The sequence below is a fragment of the Labrus mixtus genome, chromosome 14, assembly GCF_963584025.1.
Source record: "Labrus mixtus chromosome 14, fLabMix1.1, whole genome shotgun sequence".
Lineage (NCBI taxonomy): Eukaryota > Metazoa > Chordata > Actinopteri > Labriformes > Labridae > Labrus > Labrus mixtus.
The window spans coordinates 2,564,391-2,581,940 of NC_083625.1; the positions used below are offsets into that span (position 1 = coordinate 2,564,391).

General features: G+C 44.8%; 1 protein-coding gene across 2 annotated transcripts in view; it reads left to right on the top strand.

Annotated features, from left to right (window-relative positions):
- The window catches only part of tmem132e (transmembrane protein 132E), a 476,115-nt gene that overhangs the window by 327,486 nt on the left and 131,079 nt on the right, over window positions 1–17,550 (top strand). The window contains exons 1-2 of one of the 2 annotated variants that reach the window (XM_061056115.1): window positions 2,663–3,524; window positions 4,043–5,036. In XM_061056115.1, the coding sequence (XP_060912098.1) occupies window positions 3,446–3,524; window positions 4,043–5,036 (1,073 nt within the window). In that variant the 5' untranslated portion in view covers window positions 2,663–3,445. Of the gene's footprint in view, window positions 1–2,662; window positions 3,525–4,042; window positions 5,037–17,550 lie in introns of those variants that run through there. The other variant, XM_061056116.1, reaches the window with a different exon arrangement.

Here is a 17,550-nt window from a genome sequence, read left to right on the forward strand (position 1 = left end):
GGATATTCTCCGGAGAATTCACCTCGAGCCAATGAGGGGTTGAGTGACTAATACTTTCATTATAGCATCGTATAGCGGACTTCTTTTTAATGTCATGTCTTACCTTGGTAGACCCCCCCCCCCACCTCCCATCTGACAGGGATAGTCAGATGGAGCATATATGAACAGCTAGCTAAAGGAGAATATCAGCAGTCCTTCAGGAGAGTTTATGAGAAAACGTTAATGGTGAAAAACCTTTTTAAAGATTTATTTTTGGGCGTTTTGTGCCTTTATTGTAGAGATAGGACAGTGGACAGAGTCAGAAATCAGAGAGAGAGAGCGTGGAATGACATGCAGGAAAGGAGCCACAGGTCGGATTCAAACCTGGGCCGCCCTCTTGGAGGACCGAAGCCTCCATATACGGGGCGCGCACACTTAACCAATGCGCCACCAGCGTCCCGGGTGTCCACTGTTTTTTGCACCAAAAATTGGCTAAACTAAATTTAATTAGATATCATGCAACTCTTCAAATGAGGATATTGGTGCGTTCCAGTTCCACTCGTAAGTGGGAAATTCCCAGTTTCCTGAAGTCGTAATTACGACTCGGAAACTCGGAGTAAAAAAATAAGCCCGAATTCAGATCCAACATGGCTGCTACGTGCATCGATGGCAGCTTACTCGTCTTTTTGTGTAATTAAATCGATCAGACCGATGGTATTGTGCAAGTTCTCTCTGTGGAGGTGTTTTCATCTTACTTTCGGTCAGAAACTCGAATCACGTAGTGTGTTGTTATTGTCTGGTATTAGCTAACAAAACGAAGGTACTCCTGGAGGCGTCCATGTTGCTTTTACGACTTGCAACTGGAACGCAGTTTACTCGGGTGTGACGTCATTCCCAGTTCCGACTTTTGACTTCCGAGGTAAATGGAACGCAGCATTAGTACAAATGTCATTTAAATCATGTTGATAATGATGACCACGGTTTGTAATGTCACATTATATTCATCTCATAACAAATGTATCGATGCAACAAGTCAGCACCAACACTTTATGGACATCTATGACAAACGTTTCATTTCATTTGTATCCTTTCAGTCAGTGACGTAAGCCCCCTGTTCACCTACTCTCTTCTTCTGTTGCATCCTGTTTGAGTCGGTCCAGCAGGTAGCTTCTATTGCACATCACTAATGACACAGTCACAGTCACATCATTGTGTTGTTATCGGCTTGCACACGTTCAAATAATGTCAGCAAGCTGTTTGGAGTCACAGTTATATTGGAAGTTCCCTGAAGTGGACCCGCAGCCTCGCCGTGTTTTTAAAACGAACAGATGCAGGAGAGAGAATCAGTCGACTGTACCGAGTGTTAGAAAAAACAAAAACAAATTACCGTTTTAAAAAACAGCCGCAGCAAGCTGGAAAACCATTTTGTTGTTGGGGCTGTTTGTTTGGCCAGCAGCAGGTGCTTCTGAAGCACACACAGAGACACATTAACTTTAAGAGGTCTTGCTCAAGGATACCTCGACAGTATTGTTTTTGGAGGCAGGGGAGAACATTTTCGTTTTGAAAGTCCCAGCAGGGGGTTTCTCGGGGGGAATCAAGGTTTCATTTGAGCTCTGGGCGACTGCTGCCTCAAGACTGGAGCGCGTCTGTAAAGCAGCTACCTACTTCTTAAAAAAAAAACAGCAATAAAATCAAACTCAGCTTTAAGCGGTCATGTGGAAAAAGTAAAGGACGCCTCTTCGATATTAGCATTGGCAAGCGTACAAGGTGTAAATGTATCCTCCTATGTGAGGCCAATATTCTATCCTTTTCCCGAGGCCCAGGATCGGTATTAGACGCTCTAAATTTGTAATGGCGGCTGCAAAAATACAGTCAAACGTGTGCGGGATGGTGGCTCTTACGTTTTGGGACCCGGGCGGATGAAGCAGATGGCGTCCTGGTGCAGGAGCCCTTAAGGGAACTTTGTGGATTTGTTGTTGTTGCATATTTGTTGCTTTTAAATGGTGATCGAGGCAACAGCACACACACACACACACACACACACACACACACACACATTCCTGTGAGGTGCAGAGAAGAAGCCTTTGGTCGATAAACACTAGACAGCCTCTTAAGTAGCTTCTCTCATCACTATAGTTCCTGCAGCCTTCTCTATGGCGACGACTGCTCATTTGTAAGTGCGGGATGTTTCCCCCCCGGCTGTGGCTTCATCTTTTGTTGTCCCCACTGTTTGCCATTCAGTTTACGGGGCCCACACACACACACACTCACAAGTGCACACACACACACTCACAAGTGCACACACACACACACACACACACACACTCACACATCCATGGATCCCTCTCTCTTTTATTATGGGAATTCCAAGCACATGTGAGTGCAGCCCAGATTCCCCTCCCCCCAACTATACCGGCCGGTATCCCCCCCCCCCCTTCATTCTCATGGTTTTCTCAGGGGGGGCTAAAAAGCAGACGAAATGGGGCGGGAGGAGGAGGAGGAGGGGGAGAAGGGGAAAAAGAGGAGGAGAAAGAAGGGAGAGCCAGGCTAATTCATCAATAATCTTTGCTTAATCCCTCCCTCTTCTCCTTCTTCTCACTCTCTCACACTCTCCCTCTCTCTCTCTCTCGATGCCTAGAGGCATTCAAGCAATACATCCATCCCCCCGCCCCACCTCACACACACACACACACACACACACACACACATCCAGCCCCCTATACACACACACACACACTTGCGAGTCTGCCTGAACACGTCCAGAGGGAGAGGATGAATCGAGCTGGAGAGTCCTTTTCGCCTCCATGTGCGCGTCGCTGTGTGTGTGTGTGTGTGTGTGTGTGTGTGTGTGTGTGAGTGGAGTCCTCTGAGGGTTTGTGTGTCTTCGGGAGCTGAAATGGTGATTATAGACTAGAGAGAGAGAGAGAGAGACTAAGGTGTGGCAAGACGGGGGCGGCGTCACAGGCTTTTTGTCTATAGTTCCCGTACAGCCCACCAGCCGGGGAGGAGGCTCAGCCAGTGTCTATCAGAGAGAGAGTGTGTATGTGTATGTGTGTGTGTGTGTGTGTCCCGGAGCCATGCATGCACACAGTCTGGGGGATTGAAAGAGCCGCTGCGTGGGGTTGAACTATACTATACTCTCGAAACCAGGACCTGAACTAAAGGGGGGGGGGAACGAAGACGAGCACAAGTTCAAGAAGCTCCGTGGATCCTTTTGTAGACAGGAACAAAAAACAAACAAACAGGAGGAACGACCAAGTGGAGCGCTGCTGGAGCACAGGCTCTTCCTCATTCATTCTGCTTTTTTACCAACTCATTACAGAGAGAGAAACCAGAAAACGGAGCACCAAAACGTGTGCGGAGTGCCCACTGAGGAACATAAAACCTTTTGAAGAGGATTTCCTTTTTTTTTTTTTTTTTCAGATTTTTAAAAGGATGCAATTTCAATGACAAAACCTTTTGGAATATGGGACTTTTAATCTATGATTTGGACCATGGGGACAGGCATCTCTGCTTTTGTGCTCAGCTCTGGGTAATTCTGATAAGTATGTCACATTTATTCTGTTTCTTCTATAGCTGTTAGTAACTTAGAGGTGTTGTTTTCTTCTCAACAAGTGCGCTGCAGAATCGTCAGATACAAAAAAACCCAACTCTTGTTGGTGGTCTTGTTTTGGAGTGTTGCCTTCATGTTCCTTCTCTTGTTGTTGTTTTTTTTTTTACTAAGATTGTTGAGTCTTGGGAGTTTAACTCTTCAAACTGTTGAATTGCCAAACACCTACTGGCTGATTGATTGAAGGTGTTGTTAATTCCCGGGATAAAGATCAACCGTCTGCCACCTACACGTTTCCTCTGCGCTCTGGATGCTCGACATGTATTGACCAGTTATCATGTAATTAGCCTGAGTTGACCTTCTCTTTCTTTTTGTCTCTGAGTAGAGAGCAGACCTCCCCTCCTCACTTCCTGCTTTTATCTCATTCATTCAAATCCCTGACATCACTTTTGTCCCTCTCTCTTCTACTGTTAAGTATTCAAAATGTGTAATTCCTTCTTCTTCTCTTCACAGCTCTTGCAGGTAAAGTCTCTCCAACCAGCTCCGATGCCCTCCTCAGCTCCTCGGCGATGACGGCCAGCCCGTCGCCACCCAACCTGTACCTCCCCGCCAACTTCAAAATGTCCAATGCACAACTGGCCTTCTTCTTGCGGGAGGCTCAGATCACAGGACAAACAGTTGGCGGTGGCAGGAGCGGCGGTGGTAGTGGCAGCAGCAGCAGCAGCCCCAGCACGGGACACCCGCTGCAGCGCTCGGAGAGTTTTGTGGTTTTCCAGACAAAAGACCTGCCCGCCATCAACATCAGCTTCGGGCCCTTCGCTCAGGACCAGGCCGTGTCTAAGGAGTTGCTGCAGCCAGCCAGTCCTCTGGATATCCCCGGGCAGCTGACGGTCAACTGGAAGGTGCGCGCCTTCATTGTCCAGGCCCGGGTCTTCTCCAACAACCCCGCCGTCCAGGTGTTCTTCTACATCGCCGGCCGGGACTGGGACGATTTCAAAGCGCAGGACAAGCTGCCCTGCGTCCGGCTGCACGCCTTCAGGGACGTCCGGGAGATCAAAACCTCCTGCCGCATGAAAGGCAACCTCGCTCAGTGCTTGGCCCAGCTGGATCTGCCTCCGTCCTGGTTTAACACCAACGTGGCCCCGCTGGGTCGGAGGAAAGGCTCCAGTGACGGGCTCCTGGACGGGCTGACCAGTGAGACCCTCCAAGCGGAGCTCTACTACACCCTGCACGGGCCTAATCCGGACGGGGAGTGCAGCGAGGGCTCTGGTCATCGGGGTGCTGGTGGTGGTGCTTCTTCTCGGGGAGAGCCTCTGTCACAGCACCCTCTGCTGCGCATCGGGAGCATCAGCCTCTACCAGGCCAGTCAGGAGCAGCTGCTGGTGGACAAGCAGCTGGACAAGAACATGTTCCTCCGGCTGCCCGAGAAACCCCTGAAGCCCGGGGAGACCCTCACAATCTTCCTCTACCTGATGCCCAACTCCACTGTGGAACAATTCAGCCTCAAGTAAGTCTGCCTTCAAATGTGATGACAAACCGGTGTTGTTCTGATTGCTTCCATATTCATGCAGTTTCCAGCCCGAATTGCCACATTTAATGTGTTTATATTCACACATTTACCCCTTGGAGAAAACCATGATCAAGTTGTTTACATGCACAGCAGAAGCTCATTCTGCGACTGTTTCTGTTTCCCTGCAATCATGTACACAAAAATTATCGATGAAGAGATTATTTCTCCTTCTTTCCCGGCAGATCTGCGCAAACATTTGTCATTTCCATGTTGTCACAAACTGCACTCTTATGTCTCTTCCTTATAATTACGCACACACATAATTGTCTTGTAATGTGTCCGGGGTTCAGTTCTTCAGGCTGTGAAGGCTTGGTGTGTACACAGTGTGAATGCTGCATCTTGGGAGGTCCCCAGTGGGCCGGGCTTATAAGAAAATATAGGATTTACATGTCCATACAGCCCCTCCATTAACAAAACAATTATCCCAGCTCTTCTGGATGTCTCCATTACAGAACCTGCTAATCATCCCCATTCTAAGCAGCGTAATTAGATAAAGGTTTTTACATAACCTCGGAAATTAATTGCAGCTTTTTTATGAAGGCTAAAGGATCACGGTGTGCATGTAAGTGTGGCCCAACGTTATGAAATTCTAAACCATGCAGTATTCTTCTTCTTCTCGGGCTGAACCGAGACGGCACAGCAAACGAGAGGCTACGCCGTTTATGTTCATTTTTTAGGACTTTTAAGAGCCAAACGAGCATGTAATCACATATTTCATACTTCCCATTAATTTCTCCCTCCCTGAGCCCGAGTGATGTGCCAGGAGTAATTAAATTGGTGGTGAGATAAAAGGGAGAAGACAGGGTTAAACTGTTAGCAGACTGCCAGGTTCACCTTTTTTGAAGTGGTGGCTTAACATCCAGAGATGTCTTCTTCTTTTTTTTTTTTTTTTTTATTCTCACAGGAGCAGGATGGTATAAATAATGTGCAGTGAACTGCTGCTCAAAGCAGATTGTGTTTAAAAAGCACCAGGCTTGCTGTGTTTGAACAGGGACTTGGTGGTGGATCACTTTCTTTAAAAAGCCTCGATGCAGCCATGCTGAGGTATCTGAGGCCCGTGCAGTGTTACTGTGGGAGAGAATAGACGCTGAATGTACCACCGATCAAATAATCTGTTTGTTTTTTTAACCAAAGATATTTCTCTAAATGCCAGAAATGCTAGCTACGTTTAATTTTCAACAAAATATTTCATCTTTAGAGTAATAGTGCTCATTCCTAAAGCGGGGAGCAAAACATAGTTGGGCAGATTCACAGCTTTTTGTTGGATGGTTCTAAAGTTTAAAGAAGTTTAAAGAAGAACGTACTGATTTCATAGATAATAAACACGTTTGATGTTTTCAGTCAAACACCCTGTTGAGTGGAGGAAACTCTGAGGGCAGCAGCTGTGTGAGCACTCTGGATTGTCACATAAAAACAAAACATTTAGTGGACTGGGAAGCAAGCTGTAGAAGAAGGAACCACAACAACCACAGCACATTTGTTGATTTATTTAATTAAAGGTTAATCGTTTGGCTTGTTCTGCCTTTATTTAGAGACAGGACAGAGTCAGAAATAAGAGAGAGAGAGAGAGTGGGGTTTGTCATGCAGGAAAGTAGCCACAGGTCGGACCTGAACCCGGGTCGTCCGCCTAAAAGACCACATTGTTTGCACATGTGTCACACACGCCAACCACTAGGCCACAGTCGCCACCCAGCACATTTTATTTTCACTCACCTCGAGCTGAAAAATGTTTTAAATCATCTCTCCGACTTCATCCATAATTCCACTTTTCTCCTCTTGAATTATCAGTAAAAAGTAAAAAGGTCAAATGTTTGTTGACACTTCAGTCCCGTTTGACCGGGAGAGATTTCACAAGATATCCAATATTTGAGCTTTCTCACATCAGCTCACCCAGACTTCTCGTGGGGTAAACTTCCTTAAGTTGCTGGCAGGAAGAAATTCCCGGGAAAGTCAGAGTGACATATTCAGCAGTTTGTGTTCACACGTGCAGCTAATCCAGAAAACTCCAGAAAGGTTTTGTGCGAGTGTGAAAGGCTTCAGAAACACGACCTCCTTGTTTCTCACACTCTGAACGTGACAGGAAGTAGGTATGAGGTTTTGACACAGGGCCAGACATGACAGCATGTTTGAGTGAATAATTCAAGGGTCTTCCATTATACTCACACTCCCTCTCTCTCCAGCCTCGACTCAGCCATGTTTGGCATCCACGAGTTTAAGATCTACAACTCTTCTTCTGTTTTACTCACAGCATCAATATTCATTTTTTATATTCTCTGACATTAGAGCTCTCTCTGAAGGACCATTACGGCTGTTAAGAGTAAAAACTGTTTGCCAAATGTTAAGTTTTCTGCGTTTGACCCTCTGCTTATCGAGATGGAGCTGAGGGAGCGTGAGGCTCTCTGTTCTCTGCACTTTTCAACTCTCCTCAACTCAGAGTTGGAGGGGAAAAAAAAGAAGATTTTTCACACTCGACGAATTGAAACAGAAACACGAGGAAACCAAATACGGCCGACAAACGCAGGAACGATGATGACACACACTGTAAATATGACAGTCGTAATCATAACTGAATCTCTTTCGGTTCTAAATTTAGTGTTTTTTTTTTTTCAGACGGCTCATTAAGCCTGCAGAAAATCACTCATTTATTCTTTTTCCTTATCTTCCCAGCACGAGGGGCTTTAAAGGTTCTGACCCATAACAAACTGGTTTTTTGTTGTTGTTGTATTTTTATCATGATTAGGTAGAAAAATTACAGATTTTAGACTGAAAACTTCTCATCAAGGACACAGCTGAGAGACATTTTATTATTCATTACATGTTTGTAACGGGACAAGTTTGGAGCAAGTTAACCGTTACCACCAAACGCTACAGCAGTTAAAGACTTGAGCCCCGTTTCCACCAAGCGGTCCGGTTCAGTTCGGTCCGATATGGTACCCATTTATTGGCGTTTCGTGTTCGTGCGTTTTGTGCGGACCGGAGCGTAGTAAGGATGTTCAGCGGAGACACAAGCATTGACTAGAGAGGGCGTGATCAGGTCCGAAGGCCATGACGAGGACAGAAAGCAGCACATGCGTAGTCAAGGTTGTTCTCTGCAATTCATCAAATAATCAACACATACAAGCAGATTTGTTGACATTGCAGTGAAGTGATTAAATCTTTGACGTGCAAATTAAAGACGTCAACATGCAATAAATAAACCAAAGCAGGGCTCGTCTGATGGACCGGTCCAGGTATAATCAGAGATATACAGAGTTTGATTTTGAAGCATAAGGTCGAGCTGCAGCCTCAAATGAATGTAGGAACTAATACTCAGGATGTGTTTTGTTTGAATCCCAGAGTCAGGCAGTGCCAATCATTCATCATCCAACTCTCTACCTCCAGGAATCCCAAAACATTCATCTTAACACCTCCAGCGCAGCGTTGGTTCCTCCTCAACACTGAAATATATATCATCCAGTGTCAGTGCTAATACTCTTCTGTTCTTCCTCTGAAACACAGAGGAGCCTCACAGTGTTCTTTAACTTTCACTGATGTACGCCTCTCGTCTGAAATCTGGATTACAAAATAGTTTTTATTAAATCAGAGCAAACAGCCGCTTTGGGGATTCTGTCAAGTCAAGGCGTGGGGGGGCGACGGAGTTACAGCGGGGCTTTGTAGTACAAGGGGAACGCTTTTGTCATATCCCCCCTGCCTCTTAAAACATTTAGCTGACCATGTTAGCATCAATACACCCCGGCGGCGCTTTCGGCATGGCTGCCCCCTCGCTGGGATGGAGACGAGGAGAGATAAAACAGGAGGGTTAAAAAAAAAAAAGAAAGGCGAGACGCGCGGAGAAGAAAAGCCTCGTGAGTGACTCCACTCAATAGGTTGTGAATTCAATAGTTCTGGAAGCCGACTGTCGGGGCCGTCCCCGCGCATCGAGGAAGATGATTAAAGATGCAATAAGAGGAGCGCCTTTAAAGATGAATCAGAAGCCCTCCCCCCCCCCCACCTCCTCTAACTCTCCCATCGTTTCTTCCGATTCGCCTCCTTTCCAGTCGCCCCGGCTTTGAAGCTTTTCTGACTTGTTATTGCAGGAGATGGCATGGCAGGCGTGCAGAGGGCACAGCGGCGGCCACGGTGGCCACTTGTGGAATCTTGCCCTAGTTTTTTTTTTCTTCCCCCCCGGCCGGCGCTGTCAGAAATGCTCGCCCGCGTGTTGCCTCACATGGATTCATTTCATGCATCGGGGAAAAATAAGGGGAGTAGTGGTGTGTCAAATGCAGTTGCCATGGCGATACAATAATAAAACATTTTGCAGAATCATATTACTTTTATGGATGAGGTTGTTTTTTTTTTGCGCTGTAAATGTCTTTTTTTTTATATCACATCTTTTTTAATGATTTGTAATATTTTCTCCTCACAATCACAGCAGACTGATAAACCCCCAGAACATAAACCAATACCTCTGTGTCATCAATACCTCGTTCAGGAGAGGGACTCCGTTCATCATTATCACCTGTACTGACAGAGTGTATGCTAATGCTCTTTAATTATAAATGTCTAAAGTTTCAAATTGATTCAAGAATACTGACCTTAAAGTCTTTATATGTGATTTTTCACACTTAAATGTAGAAATCAAGTTTATCCTCTGAAAATAACTCTGTGAGTCATGACTGTCTACAATGGGTGTAACACCCGAGTCCCACTGTCTGTGATGTTTTCAGAGTTTTCAGAGTCCTATCTTCACTTTGTTTACATCGCCCGGACGGCCGGCTGACTCCTCCCCTCGTGTATAAAAGTTGTTTAATTGAGGGACTAGAGAAAAGAAGAATAACATACTGTACTCACTGCTTAACTGTGTTTCTAGATCACGCTCATTTCAGGTAAATTTACATGCAGTGTGAAGATACGAGCAGAATAAAGATCGCTAGCATTAGCATGCTAACACAACAATGCAGCGCCAGTTGTTTTGGTTTCATGCTGGTGCTCAAGGGCGACATCTGCTGGATCAAAAAAATCACATATGAATCCGATGAAATTTTACCTTCTGTTGATTCTCATCAAATTTCCATCAAATCGAAATCTTTTGAATGGTTAATCACTCAACCATGTAAACATGTAAACCATGAAGAGTAGGTTGCATCACAGCAAAGTGTCTTATAAGATTTTTAACAGCAGCTAGCTCACGACATGTGAAAGAAGAGAGGATGACATGTCAGTTTAGATTCTTGTGAGTCATTGACATTTTGCGCTGAAGTTAACTCAGGCTAGATGCAGCACACACACACACACACACACACACACACACACACACACACACACACACACACACACACACACACACACACACACACACACACGTGTAAGGTACGAGGCTCCTGGAAACATTGCAGTACTCCAGAGCCCTGGGTACAACATGCAGTATTCAAATGCCCTGGCTTCCAAATAAAGGCCGGAGGAGAGAGAGCGCGGTGGAAGCCAGGGAAGAGAGTGACCCACATTCAGCTGTAGTGGGCTTCATCCCCCCGGCAGCTAGATGGTCGCTCGCGCCCTCGTAGGAAACACGAGAAAAAAAAAACTTCCCTGACCTCAGCCTCTTCTGCTTCCTGCCAGCTCTGCGGTCTCGCTCGTCTCGTTGTCGTCGGCGCTGTCAAGTGTCGGCTCGTCTTTTCCTCCCCCCTGATGCTTTTGATGGGAAATGTCAGCACCTCTCGCAAGTGGAGCGTACGCAAGTTCAGATCGTATGACTCGGGAAGTGATGCCCCTCTGCCGTCGGGGCCGCCTTGTCACGACACATCGGTTGACGCGGAGGACGACTGTTTATCAGCGGCTCATGTCTGATATCAGAGAAGGAGGTCAGAGGGAGCGCCTTTCAAATCACAACGACGAGATAAAGCAGTGCCCTTTTTATGAGACCACATTGGACTACTGCTTCCTCTATTGCTTCCTTCCTTCCTTTCCTTCTCTGTCTGTTTTCCCGTTCCAAAACTGTGACCGAGCTTTTTGAGGTCAAGCTGCAGGGGGGGGGAAGTATTTACCATTGTGAACTTTAATCTGTGTGGATCTCCTCTTAAGGGCCGTTGGCACTAAGCACAAAAGGGGGGATATGCAGCATGTGCCAAGATTTTAATGAAATGGGCTGTTTTGTGCTCGAGTTAGTTTTTTTAATGCTTAAAGAAAGTTGCATGTGTCAGCTCTCTCTCTCTCCGCCTGGCGAAAAAGAAGATATTTATGCAGGTTTATTCCCGAGCTTGGCTTCTGCTAAAGTAATTCATCCTTTTTTTCTAACCTTGAATAGGTCGGCGGAGTTACTTTGTTCAGGTTATTGTAGCATATTGTCGCATGGAGGATCGTTCTTTAAAGGCTTAATATGTGATTTTTCACACTTAGATGTAGAAATCAAGTATATCCTCTGAAAATAACTCTGAGAGTCATGACTGTCTACAATGGGTGTAACACCCGAGTCCCACTGTCTGTGATGTTTTCAGAGTTTTCAGAGTCCTATCTTCACTTTGTTTACATCGCCCGGACGGCCGGCTGACTCCTCCCCTCGTGTATAAAAGTTGTTTAATTGAGGGACTAGAGATAAGAAGAATAACATACTGTACTCACTGCTTAACTGTGTTTCTAGATCACGCTCATTTCAGGTAAATTTACATGCAGTGTGAAGATACGAGCATAATAAAGATCGCTAGCATTAGCATGCTAACACAACAATGCAGCGTGAGTCGTTTTGGTTTCATGCTGGTGCTCAAGGGCGACATCTGCTGGATCAAAAAATCACATATAAAGCCTTTAAGAACCATGTGTAGTGAGGGATCCTTAGTTTGCTCAGCATGTATTTCAGTTTGGTTCAGAGCATTGGTTTGCAACGTGGGGTCCGGGATCCCCGAGGGGGTTGCCTGCCTGTCTGCTCTGAGGTTGGAAAATGTGGTAAGACCAGATGTGTAGTCCTGACAGGATTGTATCAGTGGAAACTATCCAAATGTCTGTTCATTTTTTTAAGCAATGCATCCCTTTTTTTCCATGTGGGTCCTAGGGGGGGGGGCTCAGCTTTTCTTAGGTACAAGTAAAGTTTGGTAAACCACTGGTTTATAGGCCAGCGGTGACCCAAGCACAACCAGTTAATTTAAGACGTTCTATCTGAACTCAAACCCACAAAGTTCAAGTACACAGCTGTAAACTCGTTAGGCAGCTCCTCATATTTAAAGTGAATATTCATTCTTTTCCCATCTTATCAGGAAGCCTGGTGTTGTCCTCTTGTCTAAACACTGTCAGCCAGAGAAGCTCTAATCAGAAGATGTATTCTCATTTGGACACTTACATTTTTTTGACTGCGACCAGCGTTCTCTACTGCAGCTCTTATTCATTAACCTCTGTAACCCGGAGCGACCCGCCGGCGAGCTCATTAAATGAAAATGTTGTGTAGACAAACATTGTTCAGAGCCAGCAAACTATTTAACATCAACATATTCTCACACTGTGGTTCATGAGATATCTTCGGAAGCTCTGCACAATTTTTCTGCTTAATCTAGAACTTTGCTGTGCATACTTATCCCCAGGTCTTAAAATCCCAAACTGTGTCGAGCCCGCCCTCAGCGTCTCATACAGGCGCTCTACTTAGCTTCTGTTTGGCGTCTGATTTAAGGTATACCCTCTGTTCAAACAGACATTTGCATATGTGTGCAGCTAATTCTCCAGTGTTGATGTCTCATCTCTCCACAGCTAAAGACACCCAGTTCTTTATATGGTGTTAAAAAAGGGTAATTGGGGCACATATGGCCTTGCATTTACACCATGTACAGAGTCTTTGGTCGTTCAAGGGTTCAAGTCCGACCTTTGGCTCCTACCCTGCATGTAATTCCCCACTCTCTCATCCTGATGTCCTCTCCAATAAAGGCAAAAATACAGATCTGTTGATTGTGTTTGTATGACTAAAACTGGACTTAGTCGGACTGAAATCCAAATTTCTTGATGTTGGACCAACACACCTAGATAGTGCTGTTGGGGGTCGATGTGCTCTTACATGTAAATCCCAACCCAATCTGGCCTAAAGGTGTTCTGTGCAGCCTCCACAGTTCCCACGCCGGACTTTGACCTGGAAGTTGAACAATGTTGTCATCGGCCTTCATGACGAGTAGCATTATTGACAGAGCTGGAAAGTTGTCCAAGTTTTCAGCGTTCAACATTCAAACCGTTTGACGTTGCTAGCTGGTTTGTCGATTGTTTGATATGTGAAAGGTCCACTGGGAGAAGGCCACATAGTTACTAGCTGAAAATGGGCGTATCACCACCTAACGTAGAGGAGTCGGACATACTGTCAATTTACTGATTCTCCCCCGGTGCTCGTATACTGGGACAAGGACAGCAGTCCAATTGAATGACCAATTAAATGACCTAAACGAGCTTTAACCATAGCTGCATGTATCTGTGCATGTAAGCGTAGTGTTTCTGTGCATATGGGTTATACACCAATTCTAGTGCGTTATTTAACCTATAAGTGCCACATGTAAACATGAACAGTGCGTTTGAACGCTGGTGAAGCTCACAGACTTCAGAAAGAAACTTAATATCAGGCTTCATGACAGTAAAATTTATAATAATAATGACATCTGAAATAATAAATGAAGAAAGAGCTGCATGTGAGGGTGTAATCAGCACCCAGTTTCACCCAATTTAACCATTAAATCAAACCTGAATGAATTCGTTCTGACAGCGTTAATCATGCCCGTTCCTCATTTTGTCATGTTTTTCGGGCTTTGAGGGAAAATCCTTTCACATCCTGTCTTTATTCTTATCACAGGTCATGCGATTTTAAAAACCCCCTGTTTGAAGAGAACGTCGCACAGTTTTCAGTTTCCTATCATCTATTCCCTCCGCTCAGGATCAAGGCCTTTTTGTAGTTTAAACAGCTTTCATGAATCTTTTTAAATGAACTAACTTACCGCTGCTCATTGAAGCGCTCCGCTTAGTTTTCCTGTCTGCATTATTTTACCATTGGATTGCATTGCTCTTATGGCTAAGGGATTTGTAGACGTCCATATCTTTGCCTTTAACACTGCGTACCCTGTTGTGTATATTGATGCACTATCTTTTGGAAATCCTTGTGTGGGTCTCATCCTGTAAGAGGTCAGTGGATCAGATGTCTGTTTGTCTGACAGAGGGATAAACACACGCACAGACTTTTCCACTTCTTCCAAAGCTTTTTGAAAATATTGCCAAATCCTCCCGCAGACTCGGTTTATAGAAGCAACCCAGAGAGACAAATTGACAAAAGCTCAAAACTCCTAATTTCCTCGCTCTGCAAGGCAATCAAACACACAAGCCTCAGGTAAAAATAAGAAAAAAAACAAGGTTTTTTTTATTTGACTGCACAAGCCTATGTTAACGGCTTTATCTTTGTAAATTCATCCCCCCCCCCCCCCCCCCCCCCCCGTGCCTCAAATGAAACTGCAAATCGTTCGTTCAACAAATGGGTTTGTTCACTTTCCAAAAACACATCTCGTTGTTTCCTTCTTTAGCCTCCCAGAAAATGGGTTTGCCTGTGCTGCCGCTCAAGATGTGAAATACTGTGCCGTCGCTCCAGGAGTGAAGGAAAGTTTTTTTATTTATGGGTTGTTTCTGAACATTACTTTAGTTGTGCTCATGACGATGATGATGACGGAGTTCAGAGGATTGTGACAATCTGTGATTTGAAGGTGCATCTTCAGTTTTGTACCATGAAAGCACAGAGAGTTGTGAGTGTTTTAATCGATTTCTCACTGCTCATGCCTCTTTGATTTACAACAGTTGTTTTGCTGCTTTAAGTGATTGACATGACGCCCAACCAGAAGGCGTCATTCACACATAGAGCTGCTCAAAGTGCTTTAAACATTTAGCATCATTAAACAAACATGAGACATGCATGCACAAAAACATGAACTATAAGCCCAACAACCCTTTCTGTAACAGTTTATCTGCTTTAAAGAGGACATATTACCCCCCTTTCCCTCCTTTTCAAACAGTCCCCCTGTGGTCTAAATGAAACATCTGTGCTGTGCTTTGGTCAAAATATAACATGAATCAAGCACCAGAGGAGGTTTGTGACCCTGTATAAACCAGCTCTCTCAGAACGCTCCGTTTTGGTGTGTGTGTCTCTTTAAATGTAATGAGCCCCCCTGAGTTTTCCCCGTAGACATCACTCCGACTCCGCTATATTCTCTGCCTGATTGTGTGCAGGAAACCACTTGGATTTCATGCAGAAAAAATGCCAGAGGGGCTGCAGGGGAAACTCTGGATCAAGTCAGAGTTAAAGATTCGTCTGTTCAGCTCACCCTGAAATCTTCAGGAGTTTTGTGCAAGTGTGAACATCAAGGCTTAATCGGGATCATGACTTAAAAGATGGTCATCGTACTTTGATGGAGATCTTAAATTATTAATTGAGTCCATAAAGTTGTTATGAACACATTTTATGAAGGCCATTAATCAAGTGAAAAGTAGGATCATGTTTTCATAGACTTGTATACAGTCAGGCTCCGTAGCAGGGTCCCTCGCCGACCATTTCAAAGAACACAAGTTTATGGCACGTCCACATTGGAAAACTAAGAGGCTCTGTCTATATGTTATATACAGTCTGCTGTGTTTGCACAGCAATATGAATGCTTGTTATTTTTTTATTTTTTTTAAAGTGCATCTTATGTAACTCTCCGTGGACAGATAAGTCGAAAGATTAACTTCAAAGAAAAACAAATAAGCTGTTAATTCTCAAAAAAAAAAAGCCTGATTAACAGCCGTCCTGCATTAACACAGGACCAAAGTACTCCACACGTCTGCTGCAGTCTGATTAATTCATCAAAAAGTGTTTGGCTGCAGAAGTCTCCTGCTGAATGTGCAGTAATCAGTTGTAGGGCTTTCACACCTCCAGAAATACTCCTGAAAAAGTCCTGTGAATGTTTCACTCTGACTTCACCCGGAGTTTCTCCTGCCAGACCCCTCGTGTTTTATCTGCAGAAAGTCCGAGTGAGCTGATGCGAGAACGCAGCAGGATATTCTCAGGAGAATTCAGCTCGAGCCAATAGGAGGGGGGGGGAGTGACGTTTGCCCATGACCGCTGCGATCTCTGTGCACACAGTTAAACAGCAGCATTAAGTTTTCTGTTCTCCAGTATGTTGTTCTCCGCTCTTTTGTTGACATTGTGATTCCTCCCAAACCACACAAAGCACTGATATAAAGGCAAATATTGTCATTATAGCATCGTTTAGCGCAGTGGTTCTCAACTGGTCTAGCCTCAGGACCCACCACAAACTCCTTAATCAGAATCAGAATCAGAATCGGGGTTTATTGCCAAGTACATTTACACATTTGACTTATTGAATAAGAAATCGTGACCCAAATTTTGATATTTTTCAACCAACAAGATTTGTTTTATGAATAATGGTGCGATTTGGACTTTAGACGGTACAAAACTTATGACAGAACAAAGATATGAAGCACAACAATCATGTTTTTAAAGTGTTTTTTTTAAGACTTTTTGACACTTTTTTGAAAATCCAGTCACACTTTCGCTTCCCACTGAAAACAACTTCAAGACCTACTTTTGGTTTAGCAGATAAGCGGACTCCGTGTGCTACTTTTTTTTACGTCATGTTTTACGCGTCTAACAGAGATAGTCTTCCATTGACCAGATCAGGAGAATCTCCGGAGCAGTCCTCCTGAAATGATCTAGATATTTTCAGGAGTGTTTAAGTGAAAACGTCTTGATTCAGCTCTATAATTTCTTTTAGTCTAGAAAAGGTTGTTGCATGACTTTTTATTCCAGAACTGATCGAGTGACCGAATGTGTTCAGTATCTGCTGCTTTTTATCTCGCAGCACATTTTCGCCTCATGATCGGATGACATTAAGTGAGAGGGAATGCAATATGGTGGAAAATCAGATGGGGGGGGGGGGGATGTGTGTAGGTTGATAGGCAGGTAGTGAGGCGTCTGCCCGGAGAGGTTATCACATTTCTCAGTTGGTATCAAATATCCATCCTCCCCCCAATCCTCCTCCATTAGTTCATTTTCTACCCCCACAAAGCCGCCCTCCTCCAACACACATCGCCTTATGTGGTTATCTTCAAACCTTTAGGGGGTTTAGGCGAAGACGAAGATAAGCTGCATTTTCCTCCGCAGGCAGCATCCATTTACCTGTCCCTCCCTCTTTCATGTTGTCACAGACAGAAATTGGTGAGGTTTTATTACTATCTCTCCCTCACCCCCCCTCCCTCTCGCTTTTTTATTTTTATTTTTATTTTTTTTATGATGCCTGCCAAGAGATTTGCTGAGCCAATCTGTAGTAATAGACACGGCTCTAGCCAGCGTGAAGGATTGAACTGCCCAGTAGGCCGCACTTTCAAAGGAGGCAGTGGTGTGAAGAAGTTGCACCTCGCCACCGCGACTTAACTTTCTGATTTTAATGATGTACTCTCTCCGCCACGAGTGAGTGTTCTT